This window comes from Talpa occidentalis, unplaced genomic scaffold, assembly GCF_014898055.3.
Source record: "Talpa occidentalis isolate TD23 unplaced genomic scaffold, MPIMG_talOcc4v2.1 talOcc4.4, whole genome shotgun sequence".
NCBI classification, from domain to species: domain Eukaryota; kingdom Metazoa; phylum Chordata; class Mammalia; order Eulipotyphla; family Talpidae; genus Talpa; species Talpa occidentalis.
This window is the reverse complement of record NW_023604295.1, coordinates 71,774,727-71,788,984: the sequence shown is the minus strand read 5'-3', so window position 1 is coordinate 71,788,984 and position 14,258 is coordinate 71,774,727. Positions and strand designations below refer to the sequence as shown.

The following is a 14,258-nucleotide window of genomic DNA, read 5'->3' as shown; positions in this document are numbered from 1 at the left end:
GTTGTCAACATTAGAGACTGTAAAACGTAGACCAGCAATAAAATAAACTGAAAAGATGAGGGGTTCAAATATTATCTACCATGTTAAGTAATGGATTGCTATGCTTTTTGAAATGCATTTTATGTAAATTATTACTGTATTCTTAGGCATGCATGATGACACACATCAGTAAATAGCAAATTGAATGATAAAACAAGATATTGAGTACTACACATTTCTCGGTGCAAACAGGAAAATTATAGAATACTTTGACAAACCTAATTAGGAATTTTTGTCTGTCTTAGAAAACTATATAACTCAAACCAAAAAGTATCATGTTGCTCAACAATCCAGGAAAGAATAATAATGAAAAATATGTACACATTTAAAGAATAATGATGAACAATGTGCCCACACATCTAGCCTAATCTCCCTTTAAAATTGTTGTTTTTTGTCTGTGTCATTAGAATAGCCAAGGAAATTGTTAATTCCATGATGAAGACTAGCCATTATTTAGAACTGCAAAGAAAAAAAAAAAGATATTCATTCACCTTTTAACCACATACTTTATCACCAAAATGAGTTTTGACCATGCAGATTGAATATTTTTTACAAACACATGTGGTTTTGAACATAAATAATTTTGATTTAGGGGACAGAGGAACCTCTTCCCCCAAAATTACTCTATTATTCAATTTCAATGGAGTTCAACAAAATATACATAAGTGGAAAAGATAACTGAAAACTTCAAAGTTCCTAAGAAATAATGACAAATATAGGATATAAATAAGCATCATTTCTGAGCCATTTAATACAAACAGTAGGAGAAAGTAACCTAATGCAATAAAATACAGTGAGTGCTTCCATAGGTTTTTGTGTCCAACAACTACATTCTAACCCAGTTTTGCCAATTACCAACTGTGTAGCCCAACACAAGTTACTGAACTTGCTTGAGGCTCAGTTTCTTGTTGGTAAAATAGAGGTAAAATATGTGAGGATTAATTGAAGCAATATATATCAAGTGCTTAACACACTTTTAACACTGGGGGAAATGCACAATTTATTAACTATAGGTTACATTGTTCTTATAGACCCTGGACCACATTGCTTTATCAAATGATGGTAAATTTTTAGAATACTTTATAGAATAAAGTCGAAGTATTCTATAAAGTAGATCTATATTCCTGTCTTACTTTTTATACCCACTTAACTTTTAATTACCTATTTACAATTCCCTTCTTCTGACTTTCTCACTAGAATCTGAATACTTTTCCTGCTATATATATAAAAAAATTAACATTAAAGTTTAAATGAAAAGTACATCAAGCTCTTTCAGGATTTTTTTTTTTTATATTTTAAGCATGCTAATTAAAAATTAAATACCCCCCGATACCATCTTGCACTTATTCTGTTTTTTTTTCACCATAATATTATCAACTTTTAATATACTATAAACTTAATTCTACTTTTCTGTCTCCTTTTCTGAAATACAATCTCTGTAAGTGATTTCTGACACTTCACCCCCCTCCTCCCTGCTATCTTGGGCCTATATTATTACTTACCATATTAAAACAAGAGTGAATGTGCTTTTCATTATTTTCCAATTGCAGTCTCCTCCTTGAGTTTTGACCTATGTCTGCTTTTGCTAAACTTTAAGAAGAAATATATTATTGCTTTGATTAGCAAAAGACAACCTTGATTTTCTTCCTTTGTTTGACAGAGTTAACATTTCAGAGCTGTACAATATAACTTATGATGCAATCCCATTTCATTAACTATTAAGTTTTACTTAGACATTTTAAAAGATTTTTCCTTCTGTTTGGAAAAGTCACAATAGTGCAATGAATGCATGTCAACTTGAAGTAATTAATTCTCCAGTGAGTAGCTCTGATTGGTAAGAGATGTGGAACTAGACATATAATTCTGAGTTGATGTGAATAAAATGATTACATGTTTACTAAAGTCAGCACATGCTCAAAGACTTTCATTATCAACTTGACTGGTTAGCTTTCTATACAGGTGATTGAACTTAAGCAATCGTAGAACACATATACGTGTATTAATATATATTAAATTACACATGTGTAAATTATATATATATATTAATATGTGTGTGCAGTAATGTGGCAGCACCAGGAGATTCACTAGGTGTATATTTTCTACCATTTTACCATCATCTGCCTGGTAAAGATTGACAAGTATATTGACATTAAAATACTCAAGCATTTGAAAATTGACTATTTTAGCTCTGAGAATAGAATCATCTTTTTTCTTTATTTCTTTATTTGAAGTCATAACTTACTAGGAGTAATATGTAGTTAATGTATATTCTTCTTTCTCTTTAACTTTTAAGAACAAATAGAAAATCATAATATGTTAGGGCTTACTCAATGCTTTAGAAAGCTGAATGAGAAGGAACTGAGCTAGCTTCCTGTGAAAAAGCCTAATATCAAGATTGCAAGCTTGTGTTATTTGTGTGTGTGTGTGTGCGCACGTGTGTGTGTATGTGTGTGTGTGTACACACACACAGGCATCATCACCCTCAGGCATTCCTGAGCACTTCCGGGCACAAAGCCCATAACTATCATAACATACCTAGATTGATGATCACAAGCAAAAAGATTCAAAGTAAATATTTTCCCATCAGCACTAAAAAAAATTTAAAAAAAATGAAGAGCTTTAAACACACACACACACTCTCACTCACACACACACTTGTGATTGCTAATAAAGATATTTTCCAGGGCTATAATAAATTTAATACAATAGATGGTAACCTACTTTAAAATCCATCCTGATTTAATATTACTAGGTAAAGGTAGGAAAGAATAATAAAAGGAAAGAGTAAACCTGCTAAGTTATTTCTGCAAAATGCACATTTATACAATTCCAAACAAAGTCAACAAATATTTTAGCTATCACAGTCAAACAGAGGTGATTTACATAATTCAAATGAGGAAAATTTGGGTATGTTTAGAATAAAATGCTATGTAGAATTAATCACATCTTTTCATAATTATTTCAAAAAGGTATTTTATTTCAACTATCCAGTTATTATTAAAACTTCAAAGTAATGAAACTTATGGTCATGAAAGAGTTAATGATATCTAGTAAGATGATTCTATAAATATCTGTTAAGTAAGTAACCTGGGGCAGTCAGCAAAGTATCACTGGGAATAAATTACATATTTTCAAAATTACTAATGTGAAAAAAGTATATATAGACAATTAAATGCTTCTAATATAAACCTACAGGGAAGCTCATCTTCCTGAATCGGTTCAAGGCTGTGTCTACAGTCTGTGGCTAAAACAAATGAGAACTCCAGTGTTATAAGCCTAAGCCTGTAAAATGGATCAATTGTGTATCTCATAACTTAAACGACTTAAGGAAGAACACAAACAAGAGCTTTTCAGGAGAACTGATGAAAGCAGAACTCTTTCACCTCTTTGTAAAATGTTCTTTTCTCTGTTCTATGGGATGTTTAATTCAAAAACCTATTTATTGTCTAAAATCTTCAGCAGTTAAGACGGCAGTTAAAGCTGCAATACACTTAGGTCTATATTCCTAATAATTAAAATTTTGAGTAGACATCAGTTTTCCTTGTTATTTTATCCTTGGAAAGTATGTTTGTTTTAAAAATTCTCCATTTTTAAATAGTTCTGTCCTTTTGAATGTCAGAAATTAGGATAGTGTAACACTACAGAAAAACAACTTTGAGTCAGAGGCACCATTAACTTTACAAAGAGAAACAGAAAACAAATAAAATGATAAGTAATTAGAAAGACAACTTTACCAATTTTAATGGCATTTTTACATTATAACAGAACAAATAATTAAGCACTGATACCCAAATGAAAACCTGTATTAAACTGGATTTAAATCACAGTTTTATTCAATTGCTAAGAATATAATCTTGTGGAGGTTATAATTCTTTCTGATGTTTATATTTAGATTAAAGAGAATAACACTTGCCAGGCCTGTATCACTAGCATGATATGAGGCTAAAGGAAGTCAATGTAAATAAACACAGGAAAAGATTACTAAGTGAGACTATAGTATAAAGTGCTCAGAAGGCAAGGCATGTAAGTATTTAACAGGAGGGAAATCTTTTATAAAATTATTTAGCAAATTTCTGACAATAGGTTCTAATATACAAATTTTGAATTCTACAAAATGATGATTTTCTTTTTTAGAGATTTATTTATTCATGCATACAAGAACCAGGGCACAGGCCAGATGTCAGGGAAGGTGAGAGGATTCATCAGAGACAGAGTAGGGAGCAGAACAGGCACACTGACTGAAATACATTGCTGAGGGGAGCAGTGGGCAAGACAGGAGCAGTCTGCTGTGCCATGTGGGTATCTCAGTGGCTGGCTGGGATCAAACCCAGCTGTAGAGGCTGTGGATAGCTTTGCAGTGCTTCGCACAACCACCTGTGCCAACAGGGAGGCCCCTGATGATATATTTTGATCATAGTATTTTGTCAATCTTTCTACAATTGATAAATCTACTTTAAGAAAAAAGCAATAGTAATCTTTGTGTTCTGATTATACAACTTTAAATAAATTTATATGACTTTAAATAAATTCAGCAGTTTTTTCACCATTATCCTCCATCTTACTACCCATTTATTAGTCTACCCATTTAACAAGCCATCCATCCATCCATCTATCCATCCATCCACCCACCATTCATCCATTCATCTATCTTTTCATCACCCAGTTATTTATAAAAAAAAATTAAATTTATTGGGCCTACCTGGTGGAACAAAGGGTTAAGTCTCGGCACTATGAAGCTATCAGCAGCCACTGAAGCACAAGTTCAATCCTTGGCCAGGGAGTTAATCCACATAGGGCACAGCATACCTCTCCTGTCTTGCCTGCTGCTCCCACAGCAGTGTATTTCAGTAGACCCGCCTGTTCTGCTCCCAACTCTGTCTCTGTTGAATCCTCTTAGCCCCACATCTCTGGCCTGCAACACAGCTCTTGCATGCATGTATAAATAAAATAAATCTTTTTAACTTTATGTTGCAAGTACCTAATTGCTCACATGGGTAAGACTTTCAGTCTTGGGAGTCAATTCCCACAAAACACTAGCTACTTTTACGAAGTAATTAATTAATTACTCTGTGTACAGGTTGCAAATGTCAAAGTCTGAATTTACATTTTTTAAAGTACAGTTTTAAAAGTAAAGTTGCAGAAGTTTAATGGAAATATTTCAAAGACTTCAGGTTAACTGGTAAAAATGATGATGTCAGACACAAATGTTTTCCCTTCTGTTTGTGGTACAACTACTAGATAAGTATGTAGTGTTCTTAAGGGTGATAATAATATTTCTGATTTCTTTTTCCTTCAAAAGGACAAGAAACAGAGAACAGAAATCCTAACTGAATTATTGTTAGATGAATTTCTTGCATCAGAAGAGAGAATCACTGCACAACTGAGCTATAAACAAAAAAATAAAAACAAAAAACAACAACACAGTAATACTGTTGAATATCCCAGAGCAATAAGATACTGAATAGCACTCAGCTATTAAAAAAAATCAAAAAACATTTGTGTGTAGTGAGGGCTTGTTCATTATTCATTACTGCCTATAGTCTTATGAATATATATTAAGCCAATCTAAAAGTGTTATAGCAGTTGCGATATTTTAATCATGCAAAGTATTTTTCTTACTTTGTGATTCATCTCAAATTCCTCTGTAGAAAAATGATGCTAAATCATAGGCTCTTTATTACCAGTGGAGATGGGGGTATGCATCTGTCATTATCATTAAATCATAGGGATTGTTGGACAGGGCTTAACAATGAAAAATGATGTAAAGGACCTCTAAATACTGTTTGAAAGTACTACTGTCATCTTGTAACTAAAAAGGCTAACCAAGGCAATGAGTATACATCCATTTTGAAGCTATGGAAACAAAAGGAGAATCCATATTAGATATAAAATCATTAATTAAAATAATTTGTAAGACTACCTCTCCACATAAAGAACATCACCATAAAAGTACACTAACACTCACATATATACATACAAGAAAAGGAAACATGCTTGTGTCTCTTCAGTAACTGTGTAGATCTTTAAAAAGAGAATTACCTATTTTTCTTTAAATTTTGCCAAAACATTTAAACCTGGAGATCTAGGAAATTGAAATGCTTTACCTTATTTTTTGGTGCAGAAATTAACCTTTATGTATAAAATCTTGATAGAATGTGCATTTAGTTAATCCTAAATTAAGTCGTTTGTTGTATAAAGCACAGATTCTAACCGAGTGTTACATAACTACCATTCAAAGGCTTCTGTAAACTAAGCAACTCACAGCAACATCTCTGCCTTCAGCGATCACACTTCAGTGAATCATCCAAGTGACCTTATTTGCTCATTAGAAACTCTGTGTACAGGTTGCAAATGCCACAGTCTAAATTTACATTTTAAAAAGTGCAGTTTTAAAATTAATGTTGCAGCAGTTTAATGAAAATATTTCAAAGATCTCGGGTCAAATCCAACTATTTACTCATCTGTTCCCTTAAGCTTTAAATATTTTTTTGGCCTGAATTCTCATTTTCTTCACAAGCCTTGTTTTATGATCACTCCTGTAAACATTTCAATATTGTAACAGTTTGAAGTGCCATTTGGAAGGGGGGTTGCTATTACACTATTATTTCCACCCAAACTCAACAGCCTGCTGACAAAGAATTTAAAAACATTCAATTCTAGTGTTGTTGATGTTCTCAAGAACAATAGGAATCCATACATATCAAGATTCATACCCTATAAATAATTTGTGAGGTTGTAATTTTCTTTGAATATTATCTAGTAAACTTAAACTGATGTGAGGTATCACAGTTTAATGTTCAACAATGGTACATAACATACAGAAAAATCAAAATAATTAACCTGAGCATGCACTTTTTACATTTTAAATATTCTTTTACTTGTTGAGGAAGGTGACAGAGGTCATGAAGAAGAAATTCCAGGGAAGATGCTGTGGACAGTGATGGAGCGGAACCAAGGAAAGTTAGGTGATAAGAAAGAATCTTTCCTCAGCCATGAATTTGTGTATACTTTTCTCATACTATTTTCCAAGAATTATATCCAAATCATTTTGTACATTACAAAAATGTGGCATCATTAGTAATACCACTGTTGCTACCACTATCTCTCTCTCTCTCTCTCTCACACACACACACACACACACACACACACACACACACACGCGTGCATGTGTCCATGAACAATGAGGAGGCATGATGATATTGCTAAAGAATGTAAAAAAGAAAAACAGAAATGGAACCATCCCAAGTCTGGGTAAAAACCATAGAGTTAGGAGATTATTGAGGGTCAGGCCCCAGAAACCTCAGGCTCAAGGGCGGGCCCAGAAGGAGTCACCACTGAGAAGAAAAGGAAAACTGAAGGACATGCCAAAGACTGGCCAGGATAGAGATCTGACCAATTTCCCTTCAGTTGAAACTGCACTGACTAAAAACCTCATTTGCATAAAATCAAAGTTTGAACTAGTCCAATTTTTTGTCCATAAGTACTTCCCATCCCAGGCATCTAGAGCAAACAGCTGAAGTGCTTCTTGGGTCTGTGTCTTCTGAGCCACAGTCCTAAAGTCCTAAATAAATGTCTTCTCTAGGCTGTAACTCAACTAAGTTTCTATTTCTCCATCTACAACACAGTAGAAATAACATGGGCCTCAGTGCTCTCCTCGGCCTTTATCAGTTATGTGCTGGAAAGAAATTGGGTAGTTACTTCAGTTTACTTAGTCACATGAGGCTAACATAATCTACCTTACAGTGTGGCCAAGAATATTAAATCAAATACTTAATAAAAAAAGCTAGCAAACAGAAAGCCCTCAAAAGAGTCCCCTGATGCCCACTTTCTCCAACATCGCTCAAAATGTGGCATCATCACTTGTATTATTAGAAATGGATTAGAGACAACAGTTTATCCTCCGGGACTTAGTAATTTTCCTTTTATTCAATGCTGATCTGATATTGTTTTAAGTGATACTGTTTTAAAGAAATTCACTAATGATTCTGATAATATAAAAGGTAACAGGTTTCTTTCTTTGTAAACAATGTGAAATCATAAGCAAAAATACTACTTCAGGAAAATATATTTTATCTTCCAATGTATGAAATGTGTAACCTGCCTACTTACCCAGTACGATGACGTCTCAATTTTACATCACCCACTTTCTATCTAGTATAGTAAAGAATGTTGGTGATCATTACACTGAAGATTAGCAGCAAGACAAATATGAAACGGTATATAGGCAAAACTTTTTTGCTGCTGCTCTTTCTTTATATTTATTTTCTAGAACATGGCTGCAGATTCTTTTTGCAGAAACAATATCATATACTTTAGAGTTATCCTGAAGAAGATCATTCAAAACCTTAGTGATACAAATCAGACCTACCACTTAGTTTTCCAAAGGTATCATTCTCTTTTGATGTGATGGTTAAAAGCACCCTAAAAGTGTTTCTTCTCCCTTTCCTGGCATTACCCGCAAAATAACTCCCCTTACAACCATTCTTCAGAAGACAGTCAAAAATATCTATTCTCTACAGATCTGAGTAAAAGTTGATGTCTTGCTATTTGAAATATAGTATAACCAGGTTCAAAAAAATGGAACTACCCATGAATTCAGACATGTTACCTATAGAAGGTTTATATTTCAAAATGACAGAAGAAGTTGAAATAACTTCTTTAGAAACTTTAATTTTGTTATTCTAACAAATTCTGCTTTCTGGGAATTAAAAGTCTAATGAATTTCTTGACTTGATTATTATATCTAATCTTGCCACTGTGTGTTTTTTTTTTTTTTAAGATTTATTTATTTATTTATTTATTTGTTTATACAAGCACTGGTTACAGTCAGAAGTGCGGGAGGGTGAGAGAATTCACCAGAGTCACAGCAGGGAGCAGAACAGGCAGAAGGACTGAAGTACACTGCTGAGGGGAGCAGCAGGCACAGCAGGAGAGGTCTGTGTGCCATGTGGGACCCTCTCCTGTGGCAGGGGATCGAACCAGTGTTGCAGAAGCTGCGGGCAGGTTCGCAGCCCAGTGCTCAACTGCTGCACCACCAGGGAGGCCCAGATTAGAATTTTTTGATGAAAATTACTAACTAGATAAAGAACAGGGGGGATATGACATAATACTAAAACAAAGACAGAAAACTAAAGATATATTTTAATGCAGATATAATATGAGCAGAGAATGTGATGGCTGTCAGTAAAGTTAATGTAACTCTAAGGATAATAATAAGAGAGCAATGTCAAGATAAAGGGAGGTAATGGGGTACTCTATGTTATACTTGTCAGACAGTATCTATAATACTATGTTGTTAGTTCTGGAGACACAGTGTAAAAGGAACATGAATAATGGCAGGTGCGTTTTGATAAAGGAGATGTAATGGTAAGAAGTCTGGAAAGTAACAGAAGAATTTATTGATGAAACCTGAGGATTCAGTCTGGAAGAGGGAACTCTTGGAAGAGATGGTACTGTCAGGAGCACATTAAGTGCCTTTCCGATTTGAGGAACGGGCAGGAAGAACAGGCATTAGTCCCAAAAAACAGAGCAACTTCGTTTACATTTTTGGCAATATTTAAACTTTTTTGTAAGAACTTCAATTGTTTACCATGTGAAACAGTAGGATTCCAAGGAATGCAAAGTATCCTATTGGTTAGCTACTACTTGTGGAGAAGGTTACAGATGGGATTTCTGCATTGAATTGGGTCATTGGAGTATAAAACCTTGCAAAATCCAGAAGATTTTATGACTTTAACCAGGAAGTTGAGGTTGGCAATATAACTAATTAGAAGGTGTGTTCAAGGTATGACTCTTCTGGTCCCCTCCTCAGAAAAATTGTCATTATGAAAAGAAATATTCCATAATATAGCCAATAGATGAGCAACTTTCACTATTACTTCTATGAAGATATGGTCTATTTTCCCAAGGTGTTTCTATCATTATAAATTTCAATGAGCATAGTTTTTGAAATGGGTCACTAATACAAGGAATTCAGTGCTCATTAAAATATAGACTTTCTGTAAAATAAGTGCCTACAAACATTTAGACAAAACACTAAATTTCAGGAGATAATTTGTGACAAGGTCTAGCAAAGCCAAACTTGACTTTCATCTAAAGTGTACCTTTGCACAAATAAATAAAATTAACTTTTGGGTGAGTTCTATTTAATAAAATGTACTATGCCATTGCTGATGCTTTCATTTAATGATATCTGTTAAGGCTACATAGATTTCAGATAAAAGATCAATGTGGCATAAGTCAAGATTTTTCTCCTAAAATTGTCATTGAAATTCCATGTATTCCGAGATGTCAGTGATCACAAATTAAACACACATTAGACCAAACTGATTTCTCTTTCTTGCTTTACTCTCCTTAGTAATAATACCACTATCATTCTTCCCATTGTTCAAAGTGAAACCATCTTTTTACCTTCTACAGTCTATGTCCAAACAACTGCTGAGTTCTTTCACCATAAGAAAGGGCTTTATATTTCTCTTTCTATCTTATTGCCATTATGTTAGTAAATGCCCTAATTATCTTTTATATGTACTGCAATTTCTTATAATTAATATCTGTACTTCCAATCTCCTCATGAAAGCTCTCCTACACACTGAGTATATAAGAACTTTTCCTAAAGTATACATCCTCACTAAGTGACACACTAATTCAAAAACTTTCAGTGACTTGCTGTAAGACTATTAAAAAAAAAAAAGCCTAAACTAATTAATATTGCAATGAAATCTTCTATTATGTGACCTCAATCTAACTTTTCAGCTTTATCTCTTAGTACTCTTTTTTATGGTTATCACTCTCCAATTAATCCACTGTACTGCCCATTATCTAAGGATTTCCTATGGTTTCCAAAGGCTGAAATGGCCTTCCTCAATTTTTTTCTCTTACAATTTTATCCACTTCTCAAGGTCCAGGCTTAAAGGTCATTTCCTTTAATCAATCAACCTCTCTCAATTATTTATTTATTTTTCTTTTTCTTGTCCTCTGTTCTCCCATGGAACATTCCTGTCCTTGTCCCATTTATTGCACTATGACTTACATCCAAGTCTGGTTTTACACACCTTCTCGCCCACTTAGTGTCAAGGAAAAGTGTTTAACAATGATTGCAATAGAACCTAAGTGATCTATAAATGTGTTTTGGTTTGATTCTAATCAAAGTTACATTTTGATTATATTACATGGTCAGGTATAGAAACATTTAGTCTTGGGACTAAATGGAGCTAAAAGGGTCATTTATAAACTGCTATGCATCTAGACTAGGATTTGCATTTCTTCATAAAGATGTTGAGAACATATGCTTACTGTAACAGAATAGTTCATTTTTAGTGCACGCAATCCTATTACCTTGCTTTTTGTTATTTTCTGTGTTAACTGAGGCACATTTGCACTATCAGTTATAGCTACAAGCTCCCATCTTAAATACTTTGTCATCCTGTAGGACGGCAATCTGATAGGTGGGGAGAAGGTAGGAAACCACATCTCACCACCCTCAGTGTCACCAAGCATACAGGCTGGGACTCAGGCTACTTACCAGAATACACTGGCCCTTTCCTCTTTATTGCCAGAGAAACGTTCTATCTAAGTAAGCACTTCACCAGCATCTACTTCCTGGGTACTCAGTGGGAATTCCTGATTAAGCCAATCATGGTGACATGATTCTCCTTCTAAAATATTTTTGGGCTATGTAACCGAATTCTGGTCAGCAGAATATGAAAGGAAGTTTGCTAAAGTGACTTTATTCTTAAAAAGAGACACAAAAAATTGAAAGTAAAATGTTTGGCTTTTGTTGTGTCTGAAGGTGAGATCTGGAGCCATGACTGTCTTGAGCTACAACAGGTGCCAGCCCTTGGACATGGCTGATGTCCCTAGGTAGAAATCAGAAAGAACAATCCAGGGAACATGATAATGTTGTCACAGTGCTGAGGTCACCGACCCTAGAGCTTTTATTATGTGACAAAATAAATTTCCCTTATTGCTTGAGACAGTTGAATAGGGCTTTCTCTTATTGCAGCCAGAGGCTCTCCAACACACAGGGCTTCATGTTGACTTCAGATGTCTGGCTCAGGTGGTAGACACTAATCATTGTTAGGGCTTCAGGGGAGAAACACATTATTCCTACTGTGCGTGTAAACATGTATGTTCATTTGTTGCTAGGTCCTGAATCTGCCACTTTGTCCATGGGTCTGGGAATTCATAATCCGTTTAAAATACACTGTCCTTTTCCTTTTATAATAACTGTCAAACTTACAAGTAATATTTGTCTTGATCAGCAGTTTAAATTCTCCCTGAGGGCAATGACTTTATCTGCTAGGAAAATTCCTATATTTGCAGCACCTAGCGCAGAGCTGGACACAGATATTCAATAAACAGTTACTCAATGAGTACCTTTGAAATGAACAAACGAGTAAGTGAATATACAGAGGACATAATATTATTCTACCTGTTATTTCTTTTGCTCACATCTCCCAGCCTGAGTCTTGCCAAATCAGTTCTACAAAATTCTACAAAAGTGAGTTATGCCCTGTATTTTAGGAGACAGGAAAGGTAGAGAGGAAGGAAGTTACCTTTATAGCTCCTGTAAGTACAACTCTCTCACCTAGTAAAGGAGGGGAAAGGAGATGATTATCACAGGCAATTCACAAAATATTTTTATAAGGAAAAACTACAGTCATGTGCTGTGGAACACTGGATTGCAATATTATTTTTTAAAAATGTTCAGTATCCTAATTTGGAGAGTCAGAATAAAGTTTAGGGTTAATTCAGTAAAGATTTAACAACTATTTCAAGTCTTTTGCTTTTCTGAGTAGGAAATTGTCACCAACATCAACATTAGTCTTTCTTAATTCAATGACACAATAACAAATTGAATGCAGACAGTTACTTCACTCATAAAAAAAGGATATTTTCCTGGCAATGCCGTTCCAACTCGATAATCAGTGTAGCTCTTGTTTGGATGAAAGTTGAAAATAAAAAGAAGACCTGCTCTCTCAAAAGTGATAACCTTATTGGCTTCATGCTTTTCACTTACATAGGCCTGTAAGAATTAACACATATATTACATTTAAATGATACCCAGATGTTGCTGCAAGTATGTTATTTACTAAAAGTTTCATTTTTATTAAAAGCCTTGCTAGCTATTAAGCAAAAGATGAAAATGCCGACGATACATTGTATTTTTCAGGCACACTGAATTTTTCCATAACAAACTAAGCCAACAATAGTCTTAGAAAATGTGTAAAAACTAAAAAAATCCGATTAACCACTTGCCAACAGAGCACATAGAATCATTGTTATTTTAAGTAATAACATGGTACCTGCATCATGTACAGTGTTTGTGTGTACTAGAGCTAGTTATAAGTGATTTTTAAGACTTTTGTTTGAGTCTCCAGATGAATGAGATAAGTCACATAAATTCTTTTAAAATTACTTTGCAAAAAATAACATATACTATTGAGATGTCTGAATGTGATTTCATCTTAAAAATTTTATCACACAACTTTGTCAGATTCAACAGCAACTTAAATTCCTTTACAATGCATTTTTGGTTACCTATAATAGGCGATGTCTGAAAATAAATCATATCTACAAACTCTCTTACTTTATACTTAATGTTTTACAGTAGGCAGGGAGAAGCCTCTGCTTTTTCAACACTACTCTCCTTCAGCCCCAGCTCCCAGAGGACTTATTTCCATGCATATCAGCAGCACCACTCTTGGTAATTTAAAAATGTGAATGGAGACTCTAGAGTAAACAGTATGCCTTTTGGTATTCAACATTGTTCCTACTGAAAAGAAGCATCATTTTGCTCGCTCTTCTGGAAATAGCATTACTAATAAATATGATTAGGGCATTTGTGTCATGTAGCCAACCTTACTGAATATATAAGTACCTTTGTTCAACCATTAAAAAAAAAATCACAGACACTAAAGTAAAAACACATCAACAGTAATTTCAAATAGCACCAGTAAAAAGTAAATGGATTATAAGTAACACACACTATATGCTAATTTTTGCACTGGGAGAAAAAAAAAAAACAAACCTCTATAAAATTTGCACCTGTTAATTACATTTTCTAAAACTTATTGAAAACTGAGACTTTAATTCCAGAGGAGATTCAGGCTCATGAAAAATACAAACCAGCATGCAGGTATAATGGCATCTACTGAAATGACAAGTTAGAGACCAGTAAAGGAAGGGGAAAAAGAAATAAAGAAATCTACATTTTT

At 34.1% G+C, this 14,258-nt stretch overlaps 1 protein-coding gene across 2 annotated transcripts in view; it reads right to left on the bottom strand.

Moving 5' to 3' along the window:
• The window catches only part of GBE1 (1,4-alpha-glucan branching enzyme 1), a 255,028-nt gene that overhangs the window by 17,191 nt on the left and 223,579 nt on the right, over positions 1–14,258 (bottom strand). The window contains exons 14-15 of one of the 2 annotated variants that reach the window (XM_054700702.1): positions 12,914–13,066; positions 8,852–12,628 (exon numbers count right to left, since the gene is read on the bottom strand). In XM_054700702.1, the coding sequence (XP_054556677.1) occupies positions 12,599–12,628; positions 12,914–13,066 (183 nt within the window). In that variant the 3' untranslated portion in view covers positions 8,852–12,598. Of the gene's footprint in view, positions 1–8,851; positions 12,629–12,913; positions 13,067–14,258 lie in introns of those variants that run through there. The other variant, XM_037525699.2, reaches the window with a different exon arrangement.